The sequence below is a fragment of the Puma concolor genome, chromosome B1, assembly GCF_028749965.1.
Source record: "Puma concolor isolate L17-30 chromosome B1, mPumCon1.1.hap2, whole genome shotgun sequence".
Classification (NCBI taxonomy): Eukaryota; Metazoa; Chordata; class Mammalia; order Carnivora; family Felidae; genus Puma; species Puma concolor.
The window spans coordinates 38,837,427-38,861,287 of record NC_141670.1 but is presented as its reverse complement, the minus strand read 5'-3'; the positions used below and the strand labels follow the sequence as shown (position 1 = coordinate 38,861,287).

General features: G+C 37.0%; 1 protein-coding gene across 18 annotated transcripts in view; it reads left to right on the top strand.

The window, feature by feature from the left end:
* Positions 1–23,861, top strand: part of PSD3 (pleckstrin and Sec7 domain containing 3) — an 810,275-nt gene that overhangs the window by 687,879 nt on the left and 98,535 nt on the right. For all 18 annotated transcript variants that reach the window (XM_086703516.1, XM_086703515.1, XM_086703517.1 and 15 more), the window contains one exon: positions 7,053–7,123. In XM_086703516.1, coding sequence (XP_086559642.1) covers positions 7,053–7,123 — 71 coding nt within the window. The remainder of the gene's footprint in view (positions 1–7,052; positions 7,124–23,861) is intronic.

Below are 23,861 nucleotides of genomic sequence, written 5' to 3'. Positions count from 1 at the left end.
TGCTTTCAGAATTTTCTCTTTATCCTTGTATTTTGCCAGTTTCACTATGATATGTCGTGCAGAAGATCGATTCAAGTTACGTCTGAAGGGAGTTCTCTGTGCCTCTTGGATTTCAATGCCTTTTTCCTTCCCCAGTTCAGGGAAGTTCTCAGCTATTATTTCTTCAAGTACCCCTTCAGCACCTTTCCCTCTCTCTTCCTCCTCTGGGATACCAATTATGCGTATATTATTTCTTTTTAGTGTATCACTTAGTTCTCTAATTTTCCCCTCATACTCCTGGATTTTTTTATCTCTCTTTTTCTCAGCTTCCTCTTTTTCCATAACTTTATCTTCTAGTTCACCTATTCTCTCCTCTGCCTCTTCAATCCGAGCCGTGGTGGTTTCTATTTTGTTATGCATTTCGTTTAAAGCATTTTTCAGCTCCTCGTGACTGTTTCTTAGTCCCTTGATCTCTGTAGCAAGAGATTCTCTGCTGTCAGCTATACTGTTTTCAAGCCCAGCGATTAGTTTTATGACTATTATTCTAAATTCACTTTCTGTTATATTATTTAAATCCTTTTTGATCAGCTCATTAGCTGTTGTTATTTCCTGGAGATTCTTCTGAGGGGAATTCTTCCGCTTGGTCATTTTGGACAGTCCCTGGCGTGGTGAGGACCTGCAGGGCACTTCCCCTGTGCTGTGGTGTATAACTGGAGTTGGTGGGCGGAGCCGCAGTCAGACCTGATGTCTGCCTCCAGCCCACCGCTGGGGCCACAGTCAGACTGGTGTGTGCCTTCTCTTCCCCTCTCCTAGGGGCGGGATTCACTGTGGGGTGGTGTGGCCTGTCTGGGCTACTTGCACACTGCCAGGCTTGTGATGCTGGGGATCTGGCGTCTTAGCTGGGGTGGGTAGGCAAGGTGCACAGGGGCAGGAGGGGCAGGCTTAGCTTGATTCTCCTTAGGTGATCCACTTCAGGAGGGGCCCTGTGGCAGCAGGAGGGAGTCAGATCCGCTGCCGGAGGTTTGGCTCCGCAGAAGCGCAGAGTTGGGTGTTTGCGCAGAGCGAGCAAGTTCCCTGGCAGGAACTGGTTCTCTTTGGGATTTTGGCTGGGGGATGGGCGGGGGAGATGGCGCTGGCGAGCGCCTTTGTTCCCCACCAAACTGAGCTCTGTCGTCAGGGGGCTCAGCAGCTCTCCTTCCCTTTGTCCTCCAGCCTTCCCGCTTTCTGAGCAGAGCTGTTAATTTATGACCTCCCAGACGCTAAGTCGCGCTTGCTGTCGGAACACAGTCCGTCAGGCCCCTCCGTTTTTTGCCAGCCAGACTCGGGGGCTCTGCTTGGCCGGCGAGCCGCCCCTCCGCCCTGGCTCCCTCCGGCCAGTCCGTGGCGCGCGCACCGCCTCGCCGCCCTTCCTACCCTCTTCCGTGGGCCTCTCGTCTGCGCTTGGCTCCGGCGACTCCGTTCTGCTAATCCTCTGGCGGTTTTCTGGGTTATTTAGGCAGGTGTAGGTGGAATCTAAGTGATCAGCAGGACGAGCGGTGAGCCCAGCGTCCTCCTACGCCGCCATCTTCCCTCCCAAGTCCTTAACATACCTTTTAAAAGAATGGATTACTATAACAATGAAAGGGAAATCCTATGAGGCCAGGAAAAAAATATGAGTACAAATCTAGAACAGGAAGCTAACCCTAGGGGTGCTATACCTTCAGAGTATCTCTGGATCTGGGTATCCAAGGAGAATTGGAGATAAAATTACATAGCTTTTAGCATAGAAAAATAAAAAGAATATAAGAGAGAACAGGTAAAAAAAAAAAAAAAACCTGTGGAATGCAATTAAAAGAGTGTCAAAGGTTAAAATAGTGGAGAAAATGGAGGAGACACAATATTCAAAGATCTAATGACTACAAGAATTTGGAAATGACACACAGCCCAAAGAACATCAAGCTGGATCAATTTAAAGAAACCTCTTCTTAGACATAACAACTAGAGTCAAGATAGACATTGAAACAATAGTGAGAGCAAAAGGTAGTGAAATTATATCTTCATAAGGAAATTGAATTGTCAACCCAGAATTTTTAATGAAATAAAGACATTTTTATGTAAACAAAAGTAGAAAATGATTTCCCATCAAAACAACCCTCACAAAAGGAACTTTAATTATAAATTTAGAGAATTAATTGAACATGACCTCCAAAAGAAATCTGAGGTACAGAAAGTGTTAATGAATAAGTGTAAACATGAGAGTAGATATAGACAATGAGAGTTTATAGACACATACAAAAATAATGATGTCTTTTTTGGTAGTGTTAAGAAAACAAACAAAAGTAATAGGTACCATTATCATGTAAGGTTGGAGGCAGATGATGAGAACAAAATATTCTAAAATCTTTGTATTTTCAAAAAGAAGGTGTCTTTGAACTTTGAGTATACATATTAAAAACAGCTATGAAAGCATAGTCTAGTGCATAAAATCATGTCTTTTGATAGAGTTCTGTAAACACCTTTTTACAGTAGACACCTAGGTATTTTTAAAACCTACTTACCAACTCCCTATCACCCTTATAATTTAAAGCCTTTCAGTAGGTGACATTGGGTTTCCAAATAGAACTCTCATTCATTACTCCCATCATGTTTATTTTTTTATATGTTTTTTGTTTTGTTTTGTTTTTAATTTCAGAGAGTGCATGCAAGCAGGGGAGAGGGGCAGAGGGAAAGAGAGAGAGAGAGAATCTTAAGCAGACTTTACACTCAGTGCAGAGCCTGACACAGGGCTCGATCCCATGACCCTGGGATCATAATCTGAGTGGAAACCCCATATAAGGGAAACCCCAAGGTAATCAGCAGGTTTTTCAGGAGAAACTTTGTAGGCCAGAAGGCAGTGACATGATACATTTGAAGTGCTGAAAGAGAAAAATCTGTATCCAAGAATACTCTATCCAGCAAGGCTATCATTTAGAGTAGAATGACAGTGTCTCAGACAAACAAAAAATAAAGGATTTCATGACAACTAAACAAACCCTACAAGAAATATTAAAAGGCACCCTTTGAGTGGAAAGGAAAGACCATAAGTGAGAGTATGAAAAGTAGGAAACACAAAAGGAGTAAAAATAAGTAAATCTGTAAAAACCAGTCAAGGGAGTCACAAGATAAAAGGATGTAAAATATGACACTATATACCTAAATTGTGGGGGTGAGAGGAGTAAAGAATGGTTTCCAACTTAAGTGACCATCAACATAACAGAGACTGCTGTATGTGGAAGATGTTATACAAACTAATGGCAGTCACAAATTAAAAACCACTAATAGATATGCAAAGAATGAGGAAGAAATCCAAGTACAGTAAAACCTTGGTTTGTGAGCATAATTTGTTCCAAATTTTGATCCAAAGCATTTGTGAGTGAAAACGAATTTCCCCAAAAGAAATAGTGGAAACTCAGATGATGCTTTCCACAACCCAAAAATATTCATATAAAAATGATTATAATACTATAATATAATACAAAATAATAAAATAAAAACTATAAACAAAAAAATTAACCTACACTTAACTTTGAAAACCTTCATGGCTGGTGCAAGGGAGACGAGAGAGAAGGGTTATTTTATAGGACAACTTTCACTATCACTAACAGAATCACGGGTGTGGAATCTTTTCATTTTGTGCAGTTTTAAGAGGGAGCCTATCCAATGCCACTTGCTTTTGCCTTCTTTTGAGGATTTCCCACAAATGTGACATTGCATTGATGATCACCCACAATCCCGCAGTGAGAGAGAGAAGAACCATTGGCTCAGGTGTGATCATGTGACATTAGGCATCACATACTACTTGTATTGCAAGATATTGCTCATTTATCAAGTTAAAATTTATTAGAAATGCTTGCTTATCCTGCAGAACACTCACAGAAACAAGTTATTCACAATCCAAGGTTTTACTGTATATCACTAAAGAAAGCCAGCAAACCATGAAAGAGAGCAAGAGAAGAAAGGATAAGAGAAAAACTACAAGAATAAGCCCAAAACAAGTAACAAAATGGCAATAAGTACACATCTATCACTAATTACTTTGCATATAAATATACAAATGCTCCAATCATAAGTCATAGGATACAAAACTACAATGTAATATTACCTCATGCCTGTCAGATGGCTAAAATCAACAACACTAGAAAAAGCAGGTGTTGGTGAGAATGTGGAAAAAAAGGAACCCTCCTTCACTATTGGTAGGAATGCAAGCAGGTACGTACACTGTGAAAATTTTCCTCAAAAAATTAAAAATTTAAATTAAAATAGAACTATCCTATAATTTAGTAATCACAGTACTGGGTATTTACTCAAAAAATATAACAACACTAATTCAAAAGGATATATGCACCCCTATGTTTATTGTGGCATTATTTACAGTAGCCAAATTACAGAAGCAGCCCAAGTGTCCTTCAGTAGATGAATGGATAAACAAGTATATATAATATTACTCAGCCATAAAAAAGAATGAAACCTTGTCATCTGCAACAACATGGATGGATCTAGAGAACATAATGCTAAGTGAAATAAGTCAGTCAGAGAAAGACAAATACCATATAAATACCATTACTCATATGTGAAATTTAAGAAATAAAACCAAGAGAGAAAAAGAGACAGAGACAAAGGAAGAAACAGACTCTTAGGTGTAGAGAACTAAACTGATGGTTACCAGAGATGATTTGGATGGGGGGAATGGGTAGGTGATGGGGATTAAAGATGTTAAACAACAACAAAAAGTAAGAGGAAAAAAAAGCAGTTTTCTCTAAGTTCCTTTCCAGCATTAGCTAATTCTTTGCCTTAACTTAGGTAAATTATCCATGATTTTAAATGAAACATCCAAATTTTTGAAAAGTTGGTGGATCGGTTAGAAGTTACCCAGTTAAAGTTTTGGGTGAGATAGGTTTAAGACAGGGCTAGAAACCAGCTGGTCTGCTTTCTAGTCTGGTGGGTTCAGCACACCACGCTGCCTTTGGTCCTGCTCTGCAGTATGCAGTAGTTCCTGTGGTCACTTCTGTGTTTCTGTGTGCACTGTTGTCACATCAGCTGTATCAGAATTTGACATCTATTTAACGGTACAGTCAATATTCAGTATATATATATGTATATATATATGATATATACACATATAAATTATATATATACTGTATTATATAACATTTATATATAACATACATAATATCTATATATTATATATAGATATGTATAAATGATCTGTGATTCTCTTTATAAAGGAGATAATGGTGTACTGTTTTTGTTCACTTATTTTTGAGTACATACTTTTAAACCTTCCATAGTGGAAACAGATGGGATGGTTTGTTTTTGGTTGTTGTTTTTTGTTTTGTTTTGTTTTGCTTTTTGTTTTTTGTTTCTTTTTTAATTTCCCCCAGAAACCTGCAGAGCAGATGTTTTGAGTCCTTTTTTGCCAGGTGGATGTATCAGTATAGTGTTGGCAGGGGCACCTGTGTTCTGTAGGTGGATATTAACACAGTTGCCAACCCTAAGGATTCTTGAGTCTTCAGTCAAAGGAGATTTAAAGGATTTGCTTAAGAATAATGCACTTCCTAATTTAATCAAGCATCCAAGTTAAAGACAGCCTAAAGGCAGCCAGATAGTTGATAAAGGAGTAAGAATGAGTGACCGTACCCACCTATTTGGATAGACATGTTTAGAAAAATGTCATTCAGGTAATAAAATTTTCCAGTTATATATTTTAATTTTATTAAGATTACGAATGAATAGTAAACTGTATTTTCTAATCTGTGTTTTTGTTTTAGGACATTCTGTAAAAGTATACATTGATTCAATGGAGAAATTGTAGGGATGCCTGGGTGGCTCAGTTGGTTAAGGCTCTGACTTCTGCTCACGTAGTGATCTCACAGTTCATGAGTTCAAGCCCCATATTGGGCTCTGTGTGCTGACAGCTCAGAGCCTGGGGCCTGTTTCAGATTCTGTGTCTCCCTCTCTCTGCATCTCCCCCTGTCTCTCTGTCTTTCAAAAATAAATAAACATTTTAAAAAATAGATGAATTCTACTTTATACTCCAGGAAAATATAAACAAAAGGAATGTAAGGACTTTTTTTTTTTTTAAGTTTTCAGTTTTTTTTTTATTTTTATTTTTTTTTAACGTTTATTCATTTTTGAGACAGAGAGAGACAGAGCACGAATGGGGGAAGGGTCAGAGAGAGGGAGACACAGAATCTGAAACAGGCTCCAGGCTCTGAGCTGTCAGCACAGAGCCCGACGCGGGGCTGGAACTCACGGACCGCGAGATCATGACCTGAGCCGAAGTCAGACGCCCAACTCACTGAGCCACCCAGGCGCCCCTGTGAACATTAATTTGGAGATTTTTTATGAGGGTGCCTAATGACTGCCATATACTGTGCCAGGTACTATGAATTATAAAAATAAAGGATACCTGCTCTCAGGTCATTCATAGTCTCCTGAAAGAGACACTTAAAACAAAAATATTATGTTACAGTGTGGCAAGATCTGCAACTGAGGTAATGCAGGTTGCCAAAGTTATAATCCAGTTGGTAGGTATGTGGGAGAAATACCAAGAGGAGTCCTTTTATATTCTGAGACTTTAATGATTTCTAGAAACTTTGACAGAGCTATAAATGATCTGGTACATGAGCTTTTAAGCTTTCTCTGGAATTAATATGCACTTGCAAAATGCCTCTTTGCTTTCCCAGTCTTTAAGTCATGTCTACTAGAGTGCAGACTATAGAGCCATGCTACCTGGGTTCAGATTCCTGCTTCTCCTCTTCCTAGTTGTATGACCATGAGCAGATTACTTCTCTGTGCTTCAGTTTTATAAAAAGACAAGAGTCATAGTACCTATCTCACATTATTATTGTGAGGATTAAATGAAATGATACATGGAAGACATTTTTGGAAGATTGACTATTACACAGTTATGTTTCAAGAATATTTTAGTTCTTATTATTAATTTTGGAAGCTAATAAACCAAGATCATTGAAATACACCATGTTGATCATTTCACTTCTTCCTAAAGTGCTGTTTTCTGTCAAATAACATTTTCCATTTTTTTCCCTTTCTAGCTCCAAGAGGGAAGCGAGGATGGAAAACATTTTATGCTGTACTAAAAGGAACAGTCCTTTACTTGCAAAAGGTAAACATAAATTAAAAAATGAAGGCCGCAAAATTTTATGAAATGACTTAACAAAGTACCTCCAAAATATTCATTTCATACAAAGAGGCTACATCAAACACCCAAAAGATTATTTAATTGATATCTAAATTCTTTTTTTAGATTTTTTTTTGTTTCTGGTTAAAAAATTACTTTAAAAATTATATATATGTGTAATTATGTATCTTACATGAAGTAATTTATGCATAAGGTATTTTATGGTATATATGTTCTATATGTATTTTATAATATATTAAATATATGTAAAAATATTTTGTGTTCAATTATAAATTGTGAATATGGGTTGATAAATCAAGACTGTATGTGGTCTATTCGGGTACAGACCTGTGATAGCACTTGTTCCAATGGTTTTTATACTTATTTATACTATAGTTATATCCTCATATATATCCTTCATTATTGCTATGTAACAGTATATCTTCATTTAGTTATTTATCTCATTTAGATCTCACTTAAATCTAGAAACAACTTTCATTCATATCCTGAAGTATTGGTACTTAACAGTGCAAATATAATCCAAGTTATCTGTGTAAGTTTTTAACCAAACCATTTCCTGTCAGGATCCTTTCTTCTAATCCCAGAATCTGGAAATCTGTTTGGGATCAATTTTATATGTTCTGACCTTTGAAGGGTAATCTCTGGAGTTTCCACCTCCCTAGCTCTCCATGTGTAAATATGGGAAATTTGTGTGTTAACTGCAATGAGGTCCATCACTTCCCAGGACCCAACAGGATTCTAGCTCCAACTGTGAAGGGAAGCTTGGAATTTGGGCTATTAAGAGGCAAGGCAGTAACAATACTGTCCTCATGGTGACTGATAGGAAAAGTTTTATTTATTTTTATTTTTTTTAATGTTTTTTCACTCTTGAGAGAGACAGAGTGTAAGCAGAAGAAAAGCAGAAAGATACGAGGAGATGCAGAATCCAGGCTCCTAGCTATCAGCACAAAGCCTGACACAGGGCTTGAACTTATAAAACACAAGATCAGGACCTGAGCTGAAGTCGTATGCTTAACCAACTGATCCACCCAGGCACCCCAAAAGTTTTATTTTTTTAATTGTGGTAAAAACATAACATTAGGTCTACCCTTAATTAATTTCTTTTATAGAGGCACAGTAGATAGTATTAATTATCAACACAATGATGAACAGTAGATCTCTAGAAATTTTACATCTTGCATGATAATACCTGGTGAATAGCAATTCTCCCACAAACCCTCCCCACTCCCCAACTATTGGCAACAACCATTCTACTTTCTGTTTCTTTCTGTAACTTTGAGCTATTTCATATAAGTGGAGATAAATAGTATCTGTCCTTCTCTGACTGGCTGATTTCACTTAATGTGATCGAGGTTCATCCATGTTGTAACCCCTGACAGAATTTCCTTCTTTTTTATGGCTAAATAATATTTTGTTTTCTACTTAATTTTCTTTATTCATTCATCCATACACATTTATGTTGTTTCTGCCTCTTGGTCATTGTAAATAATGCTGCAGTAAACATGGAAATGCAGATCTCTCTTTGATATCTGGATTTCAATTCCCAGTGATAAGGATAATGCATAAGTGGGATCACTGGATCATATGGTAGTTCTACTGTTTATTTTCTGAAAAACCTCTATACCATTTTCCATAGTGGCTGAATTATTTTAAATTACCACCTATAGTGCACAGGAGTTCCAATTTCTCCACATGGATGTCAACATTATTTATTCTCTGTTTTTTGTTTTGTTTTATTTTGTTTTTAATAATACCGTTGTAACAGGTATAAGATGATATATCATTGTGGTTTTGATTTACATTTTCTTGATTAGTGATGTTGAGCACCATTCTGTATACCAGTGTTGTCTTTGGACAAATATTTATTCAATCATTTGCCCAATTTTTTTAAGCCCAATGTGGGGCTTGAACTCAACACCCTGAAATCAAGACCTGAGCTGAGATCAAGATTCAGATGTTTAAACATTTTTTTCCTTTGTATTTCTTTGAATAATTTCAAATTGCTAAATTACTTATCCTTTCTTCTCCTTGCTCAAGTCTGTTGTTTAACCCTTCTAGTGAGGTTTTTAGTTCAGTTATTCTATTATTTAGCTCCTAAATTTCTGTTTAGTTCCGTTTCATGTTTTCTCTTTGTTGATATTCTCATTTTATGCATGTATCATTTTCTTGGGCACATCAAGCATCTTTATGAGAGCTAATTTGAATTTTTTATCAGGTAATTATATACCTCTCATTATTTAGGTTTGATTTCTGGAGGTTTATTTTGATTTTTTGGTCAAGCCATATCTATTTGTTTCTTCATCTGATAACTTTATATTGGGATCTGCACATCTAAAGTCACCTCTCAGTCTTTACAGACTTGCTTTCTTGTAAGGAGAGTCTTACAGACTCCTTACCAATCTGCTTGGCTACGATTCTGGGGGGCCTCTGAAACTTTTTTGGGGGGATACAGCTTCTCTGTGCCTCTGTATACAGTTTCTCAGGTAGATAGTCTTGCATTCTTCTTTTCAAAGGCTTGTAATTTTTGCTCTCTGGTGTCTATTTATAGCACTGCAAGTGCTGGTTCTACAGAAGCAAGCCACTCAACTCTCTTCTAATGAGTGGCAGCTAGGCATCCAGAGCATGCCAGTCCCTATCAGTGCCCGAAGTCAGGCAAGATAGATACCAGTTCCCTTGGGCAGCCCTCTGTATCTCCCTCCTGAGAGAGAAGGCTTAGATTGTGCACCTTTCTCCCAATTTTACTAAGCCATGCTGGCTGCAGCAAGCTACCCACCACTTTCCTTTAGTTTCAGCAGCCTTCAGGTATCCAATCTATGCTGATTCACTCATAATTCTGAGTGAGGCAAATCAGAAACCATTCATTCAGCAGCCTTCCAGAAAGCCAGAACATCAGAGGTATTCTCCACTTTTCACTTTATCCTGACAGAGAAGTCAAGAGCCAGGGTATTTTTTTTTTTACATATTTAAATTTTTTTATGTTTATTTATTTATTTTTGAGAGAGAGACAGAATGAGCAGGGGAAGGGCAGAGAGAAAGGGAGAGGGAGAATCCCAAGCAGGCTCTGTGCAGAGCCCGATGTAGACTCGAACTCACAAAACCTTGAGATCATGACCTGAGCCGAAACCAAGAGTTGGACGCTTAACCCACTGAGCCACCCAGGCACCCCGTGGGGTCAGGGTATTTTCTTGCAGTGCTGACCTATGGTAGTTTCAGGGAAGGACTGATGCAGGTAAAATGAAATTGTTCTTCTTTCCCATTTTAATGTGGTTCTTCTTGGCTTTTTGCTGTCCTAGAGTACCGCAACCTCTTAACTGCATTCTAACATTTTTACAAAGGCATTTTGATGCATGTATCATGGTTAAATTGTGTTTTTGTGGGGGAACAAGAACTGAGACTTTTTATTTTGCCATCTTGCTGATATCTGCTTTTTTTAAAATCTGATTTTGGGCTACGATATGGTTTTGGTATCTTTTCTTTTTACTTCAGTTATTATCATAGCATTCCTAAGTGAAATTTTTTTTAGAGGTGTATTTTCAGCCGATTTTTATTTATGAATAATGGTGTGTGTGTGTGTGTGTGTGTGTGTGTGTGTGTGTGTGTATCTGTGTGTGTCTGTGTGTTTGTACACATATGTGTGCCTATCTGTTTGTACACATATGTGTGCCTATCTGTTTGTACACATATGTGTGCACATATCTGTTTATTTCCTGAAGATAGATTCCTAGTAGTGTCATGGGTCACAGGGTCAGGATAGGAACTGCTTAAAATTATTGAGGCATAATTCTAAATTACTTCTGAAGAGGCTGAACCAACATTCATTCCCAACAGGTGTTCATTTCAATACTGTTTCATCATAACCTCTCCTCCCCACATTAATTGTTGATATTTGGATATTTGAAGAGAAAGTTCTCGTTCATTTTGAACTTTCTGTTTTTAAGGTACAAACACATGCCCTTATATATTTTATACTCTTCCATAGCTGCCTTTCCATGTGTGTATTTCTCTGGGAAAGAATCCTTCCCCTTGATATAACATCTACAATACCAAATCAGATAGCATCCCTTGTATGATGGTACCCACACGTGTACCACTGAGATAATAAAATGGCTTTGGAATGGAGATATCACTACTGGGTAGAAATATATTTGATTTATTTTTATTTAATATTTCAAACAAATAAAATGCTCTATATTATTAAATTGAATGAATTATTTAATTTAAAAACCACCCTTCCTTAGGAGTCTACCCAGATGACTAATTTAAAAGGACTTGGAGTTCACTATATTATATCCTATACCAACATTTTGTATATTACCAGAGCAGCTTTGTAAGGAACACTTTTATAATTCTCTTGTGTTCTATTATTTATTTGAGCTTTTTTTCAGATGTCTTCATTCGGAAGGACCATATCTGACACAAACTCTTTTGCTTTCTTCCTTTTGTAATAGATTATGTAAGGAGTATTAGAGCATGGCATGCTTCATCTTAGCACGGAGTTCTCTTTGTGGGCAAATTACCTTTGCAGAAAGAGTTGTGTGTGAAACACAAAGATTACAAAGAATTTGCAGCATCTTCTAAAATTTACACATTACTTTGAGGGACAAAACAAGAGAAATGAAGACTGTTGTTATTAGATTATCTATGCTCTTACATGGTCAGATATCTTGTATTGTCTTTATTTCCCTATGGAGCCAGTACAGCTTGTAATTTATAAGTCAACTGCTTTGGCCTTTGCCAAAGCAGCATGTGTGTTCATGCTGAGCCCGCATCAGTCCTTTCAGCTAGCTTTGTCTTCGCAAGAAACAACCCTTTGAAATTAAATTTTACATAGCACAGCTGTTGCCTGGGCAGAAATCCTATTCTTTGGCTTACTTTTTCATTTCCTCTAAAATCTCTGTAAAAGGCATGGCTGTCTTTGGTAAGTCCATTTCATTGAATACAGAGCCACAGGATTTCCACCCACTCCACCTCAGAGTGAACTTGGGAAGAGAGAGAAATACTCTTGCATTCAACATTTGATAGAGTCGATGCAGAGAGATGCCATTTCCAAGTTACCAGCTTTTCCTGTCTTGTTGCCCCTTCCTCAGATTGCATTGAGTTGGACTCATCCAGATATTGAAGAAAATGGGCTAAATATTGACAAGGGAATAACTTTATGAACTTTGAATCTTTAGCATCAGTTTGTATTATATCTCCAAAATTAGATTGCCAACCATACTTTTTTTTTTCATTCCTTTTCACCCCATATAAATTTCTCAGTATCAAAGATTCCTGTCCAAAGACTTCCAGTAACTCTTCCATACTGAGCCCCTTCCATTTTTCTCAGGTGGGCAGATGCTCCATCACTGCTCCCCACCACATCATGACTTCCAATATCTTGGCTCCTAAAGAGGTAGAGGGGAGAGATAGTATTGCCTAAGACAGAAGGACACCGGCCTCTACTCCCTTGATTAAATGAGTCAAGTAAGTCTTCTAAAGAAATCATAATGGCTGGCAACTCACACCTTTAAAGCCCAATTTTCCTTTATTATAAACATATACACACCACACACATACACAAAAACCTCTCTCCCAATCTAAATAATCTATTTAGGGGCTCATTTCATTATCAAATGCTCATCATTTATGTTTAAGCCTTTCATCAAGACTTCCAAACTATGAAATAGCATAATGATTTTTACCTATACAGAAAGTTCAGTTAGTATTTCTTCATTAATAGTGAAGAATAGTAGGGGCTCCTGGGTGGCTCAGTCGGTTGAGTGTCCAACTTCGGTTCAGGTCATGATCTCGCGGTTCACAGGTTTGGACCCCACATCAGGCTCTGTGCAGCTGGGAGCCTGGAGCCTGCTTCAGATTCTGTGTGTCTCTCTTTCTCTGCCCCTCCCCCACTGGCACTCTGCCCTCTGTCTCTTTCTCCAAAATAAATAAATATTAAAAACAATTTTTTTTAAAGAGTGAAGAATAGTGAGAAAAACCAATAAATAAATAATAAATAAATAAATAAATAAATAAATAAATAAATAAGTCATTAGAGGCATAGCTTAAATTATACTGGGAAAGAGCTCTGAATCCTCTCAGTCTCTATTCACTCAGCCTCCTTCCCTGCTTCCATCCTGGCCAAAGAGGCTTATCCCAAAGGTTTTCAGGGATTCCTATAAGAAATTGAAGTTTATAACCCTACCTGTTTGTTTATAACCCTCTCTCTTGCATGACTATTCCTGTATTTAAAAAATACACGTATATCCTTACAGAACACTGCTTTGTATTTAATATATAAGAGGATAGTCATTTCTAGATCTGAGCATCACACATCACAGAAGTAGGAAATGGGTTGGCAAACTTACTAAGCCAGCTTACTTCAGTGATCATTCAGCCAGAAATGACTGGTTTGTTAATATAATTTTTAGTATACTTTTATATCTGAGCTGTACAACCTCATAGGAAGATATTGTTCCCATTTAAAAAAATTTTTTAATGTTTATTTATTTTTGAGAGAGAGAGTGAGCACGTGAGTGGGGGAGGGGCAGAGAGAGAGAGAGAGAATATCCCAAGCAGGTTCCATGCTGACAGCATCGAACCCAGTGTGGGGCTTGATCTCACAAACTGATCATGACCTGAGCCAAAATCAAGAGTCGGACTCTGAACCGACTGAACCACCCAGGCACCTACCCGCCCCCCCATTTTTTAAATTAAGAAGCTGAGACTCAGAGGTGGCTTCGTTAGAATCATGAAGGTGGTAGTAGCTACACTAGTATTCTTTCCATTAAATATTATTGGATAAACACTAAAGCCCTATTGTGTGACTTTTTAAATTACTAGACATTTAAACCAAGCAGTTTTGTAGAGGTTTTCCCTAACTTGTACATACTCAACCAGATTCAGCTTACTTTTGGCTAATACATAGCAAGTGTGCAATAGCTTACATTCTTTCCCTTTAACCTCCTTCTTTGGTAAGAACTAATAATGATTACCTTCTCTTATTGTGCTCTCCTGACTACAGCTGCTGTTTTATTGAAATATGAGACTATCATCATCTTCCATAATTAGATTAACTAATATCTTGAGATTTTCTAACATGGACCCATTTTCAATTATTCTTCCTTATTGTTTTCGTAAAACATGAAAATCATGAAAATGTCAACATTCCATCCACTTCACAATTCCCAGATGGTGGCGCTTGGGCTCATTCCGTTAAGTGACTGACTTCGGCTCAGGTCATGATCTTGCAGTTCATGAGTTTGAGCCCCACATGGGGCTCTGTGCTGGCAGCTCAGATCCTGGACCCTGCTTCAGATTCTCTCTCTCTCTCTTTCTCTCTTTCTCTCTTTCTCTCTCTCTCTCTCATACTCTTTCTCTCTCTCTCTCTCTGTGTCAAAAATAAATAAAACATTAAAAAAAATTTTTTTTAAATAAAAGTGACCCAAGCATCCTTTATCAGCTGAATTTTGGCTAAGAAAGTAGCATTCTGATAGAGGTCCATAATAGGAAGAAAATCAATAATAAATACATCTATTAGGTTAGAACTATGCCAATATTTCAAAATGCTATACACTGGAGATATGATTGTGAGCAAGATATAGTCCCTAAAGAAACTTACACTCTGTCTGAAGAGATCAAAACAAAACAAACAAAAAAATCCATGAAACTATCTGAATGCAATTTGCTATATGCTATAGAAAGTATTGTATGGAAACACTTAAAAGAGCCTCAGGAAGAGAAAAGAAGCTTGTGGAAAAATTCATGAACTAAGTGACAGGGAAAAACGTGTGCAGATGCTCAGATGTGAGACACCACAACACATTTGAGGAGCTACAGGTTCAGTGGAGTATAAAGGGGTATCCAAGGCAGATTAGGAAGAGCCTTGAAGATTATGTTTCAAAGTTCAGATTTTATCGTAGGGCAGTGTGACACCATCAAAAGGTGTGAATGGGATGTGACAGGATCAGATGTATATTTTAGAAAGATCAGTCTCACTGTAGGATGGAGAGTGGACTGGAGTCACATTCAATCAGAGACATAAAGACCAGATTAGCTTGAACTATAATAGGAATAACAGAAAGGGAGAAACATGCTCTAACTAGAGAATTCAGTTTGTGGTGTTGAATATAAAGTGTCTTTGGAATAATAAATAGATGTGTCCAACAAACAACTATGGATATTCAGATCTGGAACTGAGGAGGGAGCCTGGAAATACAGATCTGTAGAGCCATCAAAAAAAAGTTAATGATTTCAGCCATTGGAATAGGTGATGTCACTCAGAGTAGAGTGAGATGAAGATGAAGGATAGAATGAGTGGAACAAAGATTATATGTTCTCTCAGAATAATGATGGTGAAAGAGCCTGAGGAACCTGTACCGTGTGACCAGAGATAGCTGAGAACAAAATAGAGAGACAGATAAGATGCTACAGATGCCAAGAGATGGTAAGAGTGTTCTGTGTTGTAAGAAGGTTAAGTAAGCTAGGAATTGGAAAGTGTCCTTTGAATTCACTAACAAGGAAATTACTGATGAAGCAGTTTCAGTAGAGTGGTAGGTATGGTAGCCAAACTCAACTGAGAGTTAAAGACATATAGGCAGAAGAGTATATAGACAACTACTTTGAAGAGAGTTGACTTGTAGTTTCCACTTAGATATTCCTTCCACTCCCCCTTTTCCGATACTCCTTTTCTGTGACTTTTGCCAATAAAATATCCCCAGTTTTAACTCATTTCTACTGAATCTTTCTTTTCTTTCCTGTTCCTGATTTCTCTCTAAAGTAAGATAAGTCTTTTGTTTTCTTCTTTTCCCCTAGACAGTTTCTGGCATTATTCAGAGTTCTTGCTTTGCTTCTCTGGGTTACATACAGCCTTCATGACCACCTCATTTCCCTTTCTGGCCCCCTTGCTTAATGTTACCTAGTCACATTTGCCTCTAACAAAAAGCAAATCCACAGAGTATCACAATAGTAATGTCAGAACCGTTTATCAAATATCATATTGGGAGCTATGTAAGAAATAAACATGGTGTCTAACCTCTAAAAAAGCTTAAGTTTACAATGTAGATAGATGAGACCAGTCCAGTGCAATGAGTGGCCAGTGACATGAAATAAACCCAGTGAATAGTTGGAAAAAATAGAGTAAATGGAATTAAGTTTGGTGAATAATTGACTCCAGTTTGTAGAACTCTCTAAAGTATACCAAAATAAGGCATTTATTTTATTTAAAAAAAAATTTAAGCTTATTTATTTCTTTTGAGAGAGGGAGAGAGGGAGAGAGAGAGAGCAAATGGGGGAGGGTCAGAGAAAGGCAGGGAAAGAATACAAACAGGCTCCACACTGTCAGTTCAGAGCCTGACGTGGGGCTCAAACTCATGAACTATGAGATCATGACCTGAGCTGAAATCAAGAGTCAGGTGCTTAACCTACTGAGCCACCCAGACACCCCAAAATAGGGCATTTATGATAGACTTGTTTTGTCTGGCTTCCAACTGAGTAAGAATAATCCTACCCTTGTTTGGTTCTCATGCTTACAGTATCCCTGAGCCCAGACAACTTATGCCTAAGAAATTGTATAATCTATTTATTATTATTATTATTGGAATATAAAGTGTCCATTACAGAGGAGTCTAATATTACCACTTTAATGTAACACAGTTTATATTTACTTCAAAATTTTTAAATTGTTGTGAATTGATGATAAAATGATTAAATTCTTATTGGTCTTTATGATCCATCATTGTTGATATTCAGCTATTCACGACCATTTGTTAACTGAGAGTGAGTCATCTGCTATCTAAATGCTTAGAGAAGCCTTTGTTACCACTTCAAAAGTTCTCTGTTGGTTTCTATCATTGGCTTTGTGTCTGACCCACCTAGTCTGTGCCTTTTTCTTGAAAGTATTTTTTTGGTAAGCTTTATGACAGTATTTCTATTACAGGTCTGGTTGTGGCAAAACTAAACTGTGTTACCCAAAATAAATTGTCAGGTTATGGATGGAATGGTTAAGAGAAATAGGTGTCAGTTGCTGGATAGTGCATGGCACTAAATTACTTGATTACTGCATTCCCTAGACCAGGCTCTTAAGAATCTTCTAATGTCTTTTATCTCAAGGGTCTAGAATATAACTATTCAAACCTGTATATATTTGTCTTTACCAGGTCTTTCAAAGGTGAAAAGTCAGTTTGTTATCTAAAAATTTAGTTTGCTGTCACATATCATAGGAACTCTCTGTCCTTGTGTTCTCTTCATTCCTTGGATTACTTGGAAAAGAGATTTTTCCAACTGCCTATAATGTGTTTTTTTTTTTAATCTGATTTAAGAAAAGAGTTGTTTTTTTGTTTTTGTTTTTGTTTTTGTTTTTGTTTGCAGTGTTTGAAGTATAGATGGCATCAGGAGTGAGCTGGAACCAGGCATAAGAAAGACATTAATGATTTGAGTCCTGTCAGACTGTGATGATGGTGGCCACTCTGGGCCTGATATGCCAAATACCATAATGCCAGGAACCAGCTAGTCCCTGAGAACACAAAGCTTTCCTGTATGACCAGGGCATTTTTATTTCTTTTTGTGAAACTGCTGGCCCTATGCCCTTTCACACTTTGAAAAGTCTGTGTGGACTTCTCTCATTCTCTAAAACAAAGGAAAATGCATAAGAAAAAAGTTAAGGAGGCTTTGAAGCCCAGTGTTCCCTTGGGAGAATGATGATAACATCCAAGTTTTCACTAGTCATAATTTAGATGAATGATGTACGTAGTCCAGCAGAGAAATGTCATCATTATATAAGAGATATTTTGGAAATAATCACAATTTTAAAAAAATATAAATTTATAAAAAGACATTATAGCAAGAAAACACACCTGGTCTGTGGAGTTTAAGACATACAGGCTGTGCTCTGAGGATTTGTTTAAAAACGTAATTCCCCTTTAGATGCCTAGCAAATAGAAGCTACTTTATTTCCGAAGAACATTTTTGTTCCCACATGAAGAGATGATGCAGTGCTTTGTGCTTTCTTCCAAGTTATTCAAGTTGAGATAGGTCCAGAACTCAGACCTCATTCCCCGTTTGCTACTCAGGTCTCTAGGAAGTGCTTCTCTCTCCCTGTCTTCCTCCCTCTCACCTTCTCTCCCTTTCTTCCTTTCACTAAGTATTATACCCTCATCAATCATGTGAGAGTTGTAAACGGACACATATAAATTAGACACTAACCTGATCTCACAGGGTTCTGAACTGAGTGATGATAGGGTGGATGATGGACAGACACATAAGTGTGGTCACATCATAACAAGTGCAGACTTTCACAGAATGTTAATGTGGCCTAAAACTGATAGGAAATTAGAAAACCACCTTCTACCCATAAAAACTGATTGTTGTATTAGAAATATAGAAGAAGTATGGAAGGGTGCTTGAGATTTTTTTTCTGCTTAAAAACTTGAAGACTTCTTAAATCTTTTCATATATCGAGTCAAGGAATCCTATTGTTTTTTTTTCAAAGGGTTGTTGATGATTTTCTGCTCTAACTCTTCCAGTTCAGTTGTTGAATCATTAAAAAGATCATCCTATATTCCTAGTTCAGTCACAGATTCATCCTAGAAAGTTTCCTGGGCTTCATGGAAGTCTAAGGCCTTAATGAGAAAGCATTTCAAGTACTTCATTTCCTCTAGTGTCTGTAAAGTGCTCCTTCTCCATGTAGACTAAGGAAGGTTACAATGCAAAGTGTTTCAGTACTAACAAAGTTCTCCTACTGCAGACCCATACCTCCACATTATTGCAGCATGTGATAGAAACATTTTGAATTCTTGGCCTTAACTTGTTTATTTTCTCTTAATTCTCTTTAGTACTATAATATAGTACATATTTTTCTAATTCTAAAATTGCTTACCTGAGAAAATTAGATGAAAAGATTCTTCAGTCTTCTTCAATTTTAAAATTCTGCAAATAACTGAGTTTCAAATGTATAATTAGTTGAGTTATGGGCTTTGATTTGCTCTTACTCCTCACTTACACATTTATAGAAATATAGCACTTTATATGCTCCCTGGCAGAAGAAAAAAACTGATTTTTAGAAATCTGTCTAACCAGAAACACTTAGAATTGAAAAAAAGAAAAAAAGATAGTCACCAAGTTATAAAAAACACTTTTAATGCCTTTTTAGAAATCAAGGATTAATAGACTATGTAGGATCCAGTTTAATAACTTTTTTATTAATATCAACATAGTTTCAAACAAGAATTTCTTCTCAGTTCTCCAGTCTATATTCTCTCATGGGAAATCAAGACCATTTCAACTTTGCTTTAAATTTTTTAATTAAGTTTATCAGTTTTACCTATTTAATAAGACATGAAGTAATAATATTTTGAAAACTGGGTGCTCGCTTCGGCAGCACATATACTAAAATTGGAACGAAAACTGGAATCCAAGCATCTTTTTAATTGATGTTGACGAATTTCTGTTGAGGTTTGGTCACTTTCCAAGTTGAATTTTTTATTTATCTGAGAGTACAAGTTTTCAGACTGATCCCAATTATTTGTACATATGTAGATGATTTCTGTATTAGTGTGTTATGATTCAATTTTACAAGATGTTGAATTAACAAGCTTCTTAGGGGAAAAAAAGAAAGCTTTTTATTCTATACTTTAAATGAATTTAAAATAAATAGCATTGTAAAATCAAATTATTGGTGTTTATTAGGGTAGTAGACTATTCTAGTGAATCATACTAGATGAAAAGATGTAGATTGCAAGTGAACACAGGGGACAGTAACATGTTTTTAGGCATCACTGTCACCTCTCATTTGTTTGAAAAAATTAATAGCAGTTAGATGTAATGTAGCGTTTTCTTTTCTTACAGAAAATTTTATTGTATTTAGTTTGCTGTTTCATATTTAGTTTGCCCAGCAGTGTTAGGTTTGAAATGGTTTAATGATAATTTATCCCTTATTTCTTCCTTCCCAGTTCCACCATTTAAAACACTGTCTTCAGGGGCGCCTGGGTGGCGCAGTCGGTTAAGCGTCCGACTTCAGCCAGGTCACGATCTCGCGGTCCGGGAGTTCGAGCCCCGCGTCAGGCTCTGGGCTGATGGCTCAGAGCCTGGAGCCTGTTTCTGATTCTGTGTCTCCCTCTCTCTCTGCCCCTCCCCCGTTCATGCTCTGTCTCTCTCTGTCCCAAAAATAAATAAACGTTGAAAAAAAAAAATTTTAAACACTGTCTTCTTCTTTAAGTAGTGAAAAATAAAGATGTCAGAACAAACTCTGTAGGATGAAAACATTTCTTTTTATCCAATCGTCAGTCCTAGTGCTTCCAATCTCACTCTGAAGTTTGTTCATTTTTTATGGACTTGGAGCTTCAATTTCTAGTAGGAGCACATAATGCCAAAAAAAAATTGTTTTTATTTGCCTTTTTAAAAAATTGAAGTGTAGTTGATATACAATATTTTATTAGTTTCAGGTGTAAAACATTTGTATTTTCAACATTTGTATACATTAGGAAACTGATCACAAATGTAAATCTGCTACCTTCTATGACCATTCAAAATTGTTACAACATTATTGGAGTATCTGGGTGGCTTAGTCAGTTAAGTGTCAGCTCAGGTCATGATCTCACAGTTCGTGGGTTCAAGCCCTGTGCCGGGCTCTGTGCTGACAGCTCAGAGCCTGGAGCCTGCTTCAGATTCTGTCTCTCCCTCTCTCCCCCCACCCCACTTACTGTATGTCACTCTTTCTCAAAAATAAACATTACAAAAAAAAGTTTTAAGTTGTTACAACATTATTATGCACTGTATTCCCTATGCTATACATTGTATCTGCCTGTCTTATTTATTTTATAACCAGAAGTATGTACCTTTTCATCCCATTCCCCTGTTTTGCCCATCCCTCCAAGCCCCTCTACTCTGGCAACCACCAGATTGTTATCTGTATCTATGAGTCTCTTTCTGTTTTGTTTTGTTTGTTCATTTCTTTTGTTATTTAGATTCCACACATAAGTGAAATCATATGCTATTTGTATTTCTCTGTCTGATTTAACTTGACTTAGCATATTACCCTCTGGGTCCATACATGTTGTCGCACATGGCAAGATTTCACTCTTTTGTGTGTCCTGAGTAATATTACGTTGTATATATGTATATACACATACACACAAACACACACCCATCCCCCACATCCTCTTTATCCATTTATCAATGAGCAGTCACATTGCTTTCATACCTTGGCTATATTAAAAAGTGTTGCAGCGAAAATGCATATATCTTTTTAATTAGTGTTTTTGTTTTCTGTGGATAAATACCCAGAAGTAGAATTGCTAGGTTTGTAGTTCTATTTTTAAGTTTTTGAGGACCTTCCATACTGTTTTCTGTAGTGATGTCCCCTTTTTGCATTCCCACCCACAGGGCATGAGGGTTCCCTTTTATCTGCACCCTTGAAATGATTGCTGTTTCTTGTCTTTTTGATAATAGCCATTCTGACAAGGGTGAGGTGATATCTGATTGTTATTTTGTTTAGGATTTCCTTGATAATTAGTGATGTTGAACTTTTTTTTTAATGTGTATGTTAGCCATCAATATGTCTTCTTTGGAGAAATGTATATTCAGGTCCTCTGCCCAATTTTTTGTTGGATTGTTTGTTTCTCTAATACTGAGTTATTTGAATTCTTTATGTAGTTTGGATAATAACCATTTATCAGTTATCTCACTTGCAAATATCTTCTCCCATTCAGTATGTTGCCTTTTTTTTTTTATCATTCACTTCACTGTGCAAAAATTTTTTAGTTTGATATAGTCCCATTTGTTTATTTTCGCTTTTGTTGCCCTTGCCTGAAGAGACAGATCCAAAAATATATTGCTAAGACCAGTATCCAAGAGCTTACTGTCTGTATTTTCTTTTGGAGTTTGATGATTTCTGGCCCTACATTTAAGACTTTAATCCATTTTGAGTTTTTTATATATTGTGTAACAAAGTAGTCCAGTTTCATTTTTTACACATTGCTGTTCGCTTTTCCCAATACCTATTATTAAACACACTGTCTTTTCTCCCATTGTATATTCTTGTCTCTTTTGTGAAAGATTAACTGAACATACAAGTGTGGGTTTATTTCTGTATTCTGTTTCATTTGTCTTTGTGTCTGTTTTTGTGCCCATACCATGCTGTTTTGATTACTACAACTTTGTAGTATAGTTAGAAGCCAGGAAGCAGGGGCGCCTGGGTGGCGCAGTCGGTTGAGCGTCCGACTTCAGCCAGGTCACGATCTCGCGGTCCGGGAGTTCGAGCCCCGCGTCAAGCTCTGGGCTGATGGCTCAGAGCCTGGAGCCTGTTTCCGATTCTGTGTCTCCCTCTCTCTCTGCCCCTCCCCCGTTCATGCTCTGTCTCTCTCTGTCACAAAAATAAATAAACGTTGAAAAAAAAAATTTTTTTTTAAATAAAAAAAATAAAAAAAAAAGAAGCCAGGAAGCATATTACTTTCAATTTTGTTCTTCTCAAGATTGCTTTGATTATTTGGAGTCTTTTGTGAGTCCATACAAATTTTAAGAAGCTTGTTCTAGTTCTGTGAAAATTGACACTGTATTTTGCATTGCATTGGATCTATAGATGGTTTGGGGGTAGTGGGTAGTATGGGCATTTTAACAATATTCTTTCAATCTATGAGAATAGAATGAATATCTTTTCATTTGCTTGTGTCATCTTCAGTTTCTTTTCTTTTTTTTTTTTTTTTTTTTTTTTTGAGAGAGAGAGAGTAAAAATGAACAAGGGGCAGAGGGGGGAGGGAGAGAAAGAGAAGTGGGACTCACCCAAAGCAGGGGTGTGTTTTTATCTGAAGCAACGCTTGTGCCCACCTGAAGCAGGGCTCTATCTTATGAACTGTGAGATCATTACCTGAGCCGAAGTCAGATGCTTAATACCTGGGCCACCCAGGTGCGCATCTTCATTTTGTTTTTTTATCAGTGTCTTAAGATGTTTAGCATACAGGCCTTTAACCTCATTGGTTAAATTTATTCCTAGGTATCTTATTATTTTGGAGCAACTGTAAATGGGATTGTTTTCTTAATTTCTCTTTCTGTAAGTTCATTATTAGTGTAGGGAAATACACCAAATTTATGCATATTAATTATGTATCCTACAACTTTACCAAATTTATTTTTTTTCTTCTTTAAATTTTAGTTCACATACAGTGCAGTATTGGAGTAGGAAAGGAATTCAATAATTCATCACTTACATACAATACACAGTGTTCATCACAAATGCCCTCCTTAATACCCAAAATCCATTTAGCCCATCTCCCACCCATCTCCATCCATCAACCCTTCATTTTTCCTCTTTCGTTAAGAGTTTCTTGTGGTTCCCTCTCTTCTCCTTTTTCCCCCTTTCTCATATGTTCATCTGTTTTGATTCTTAAATTCCACATATAAGTAAAATCATAAGTATTTGTCTTTGATTGACTTATCTCGCTTAGCATAATACATTCTAGCTGCATCCGTGTCATTGCAAATGGCAAGATTTCATTTTGGTACCAATTGATTTTGATAGAATTGCAAATGATATTAATTCCTTGATTTCTTTTTCTGCTAGTTTGTTATTGGTGTATAAAAATGCAACAGATTTCTACACGTTGATTTTATATCCTGTGACTACTGAATTTGTGTATTAGTTCTATCAATTTTTGGTACAGTCTTTTGAGTTTTCTACATAGAGTATCATGTCATCTGCAAATAGTGAAAGTTTGACTCCTTCCTTACTGTTTTG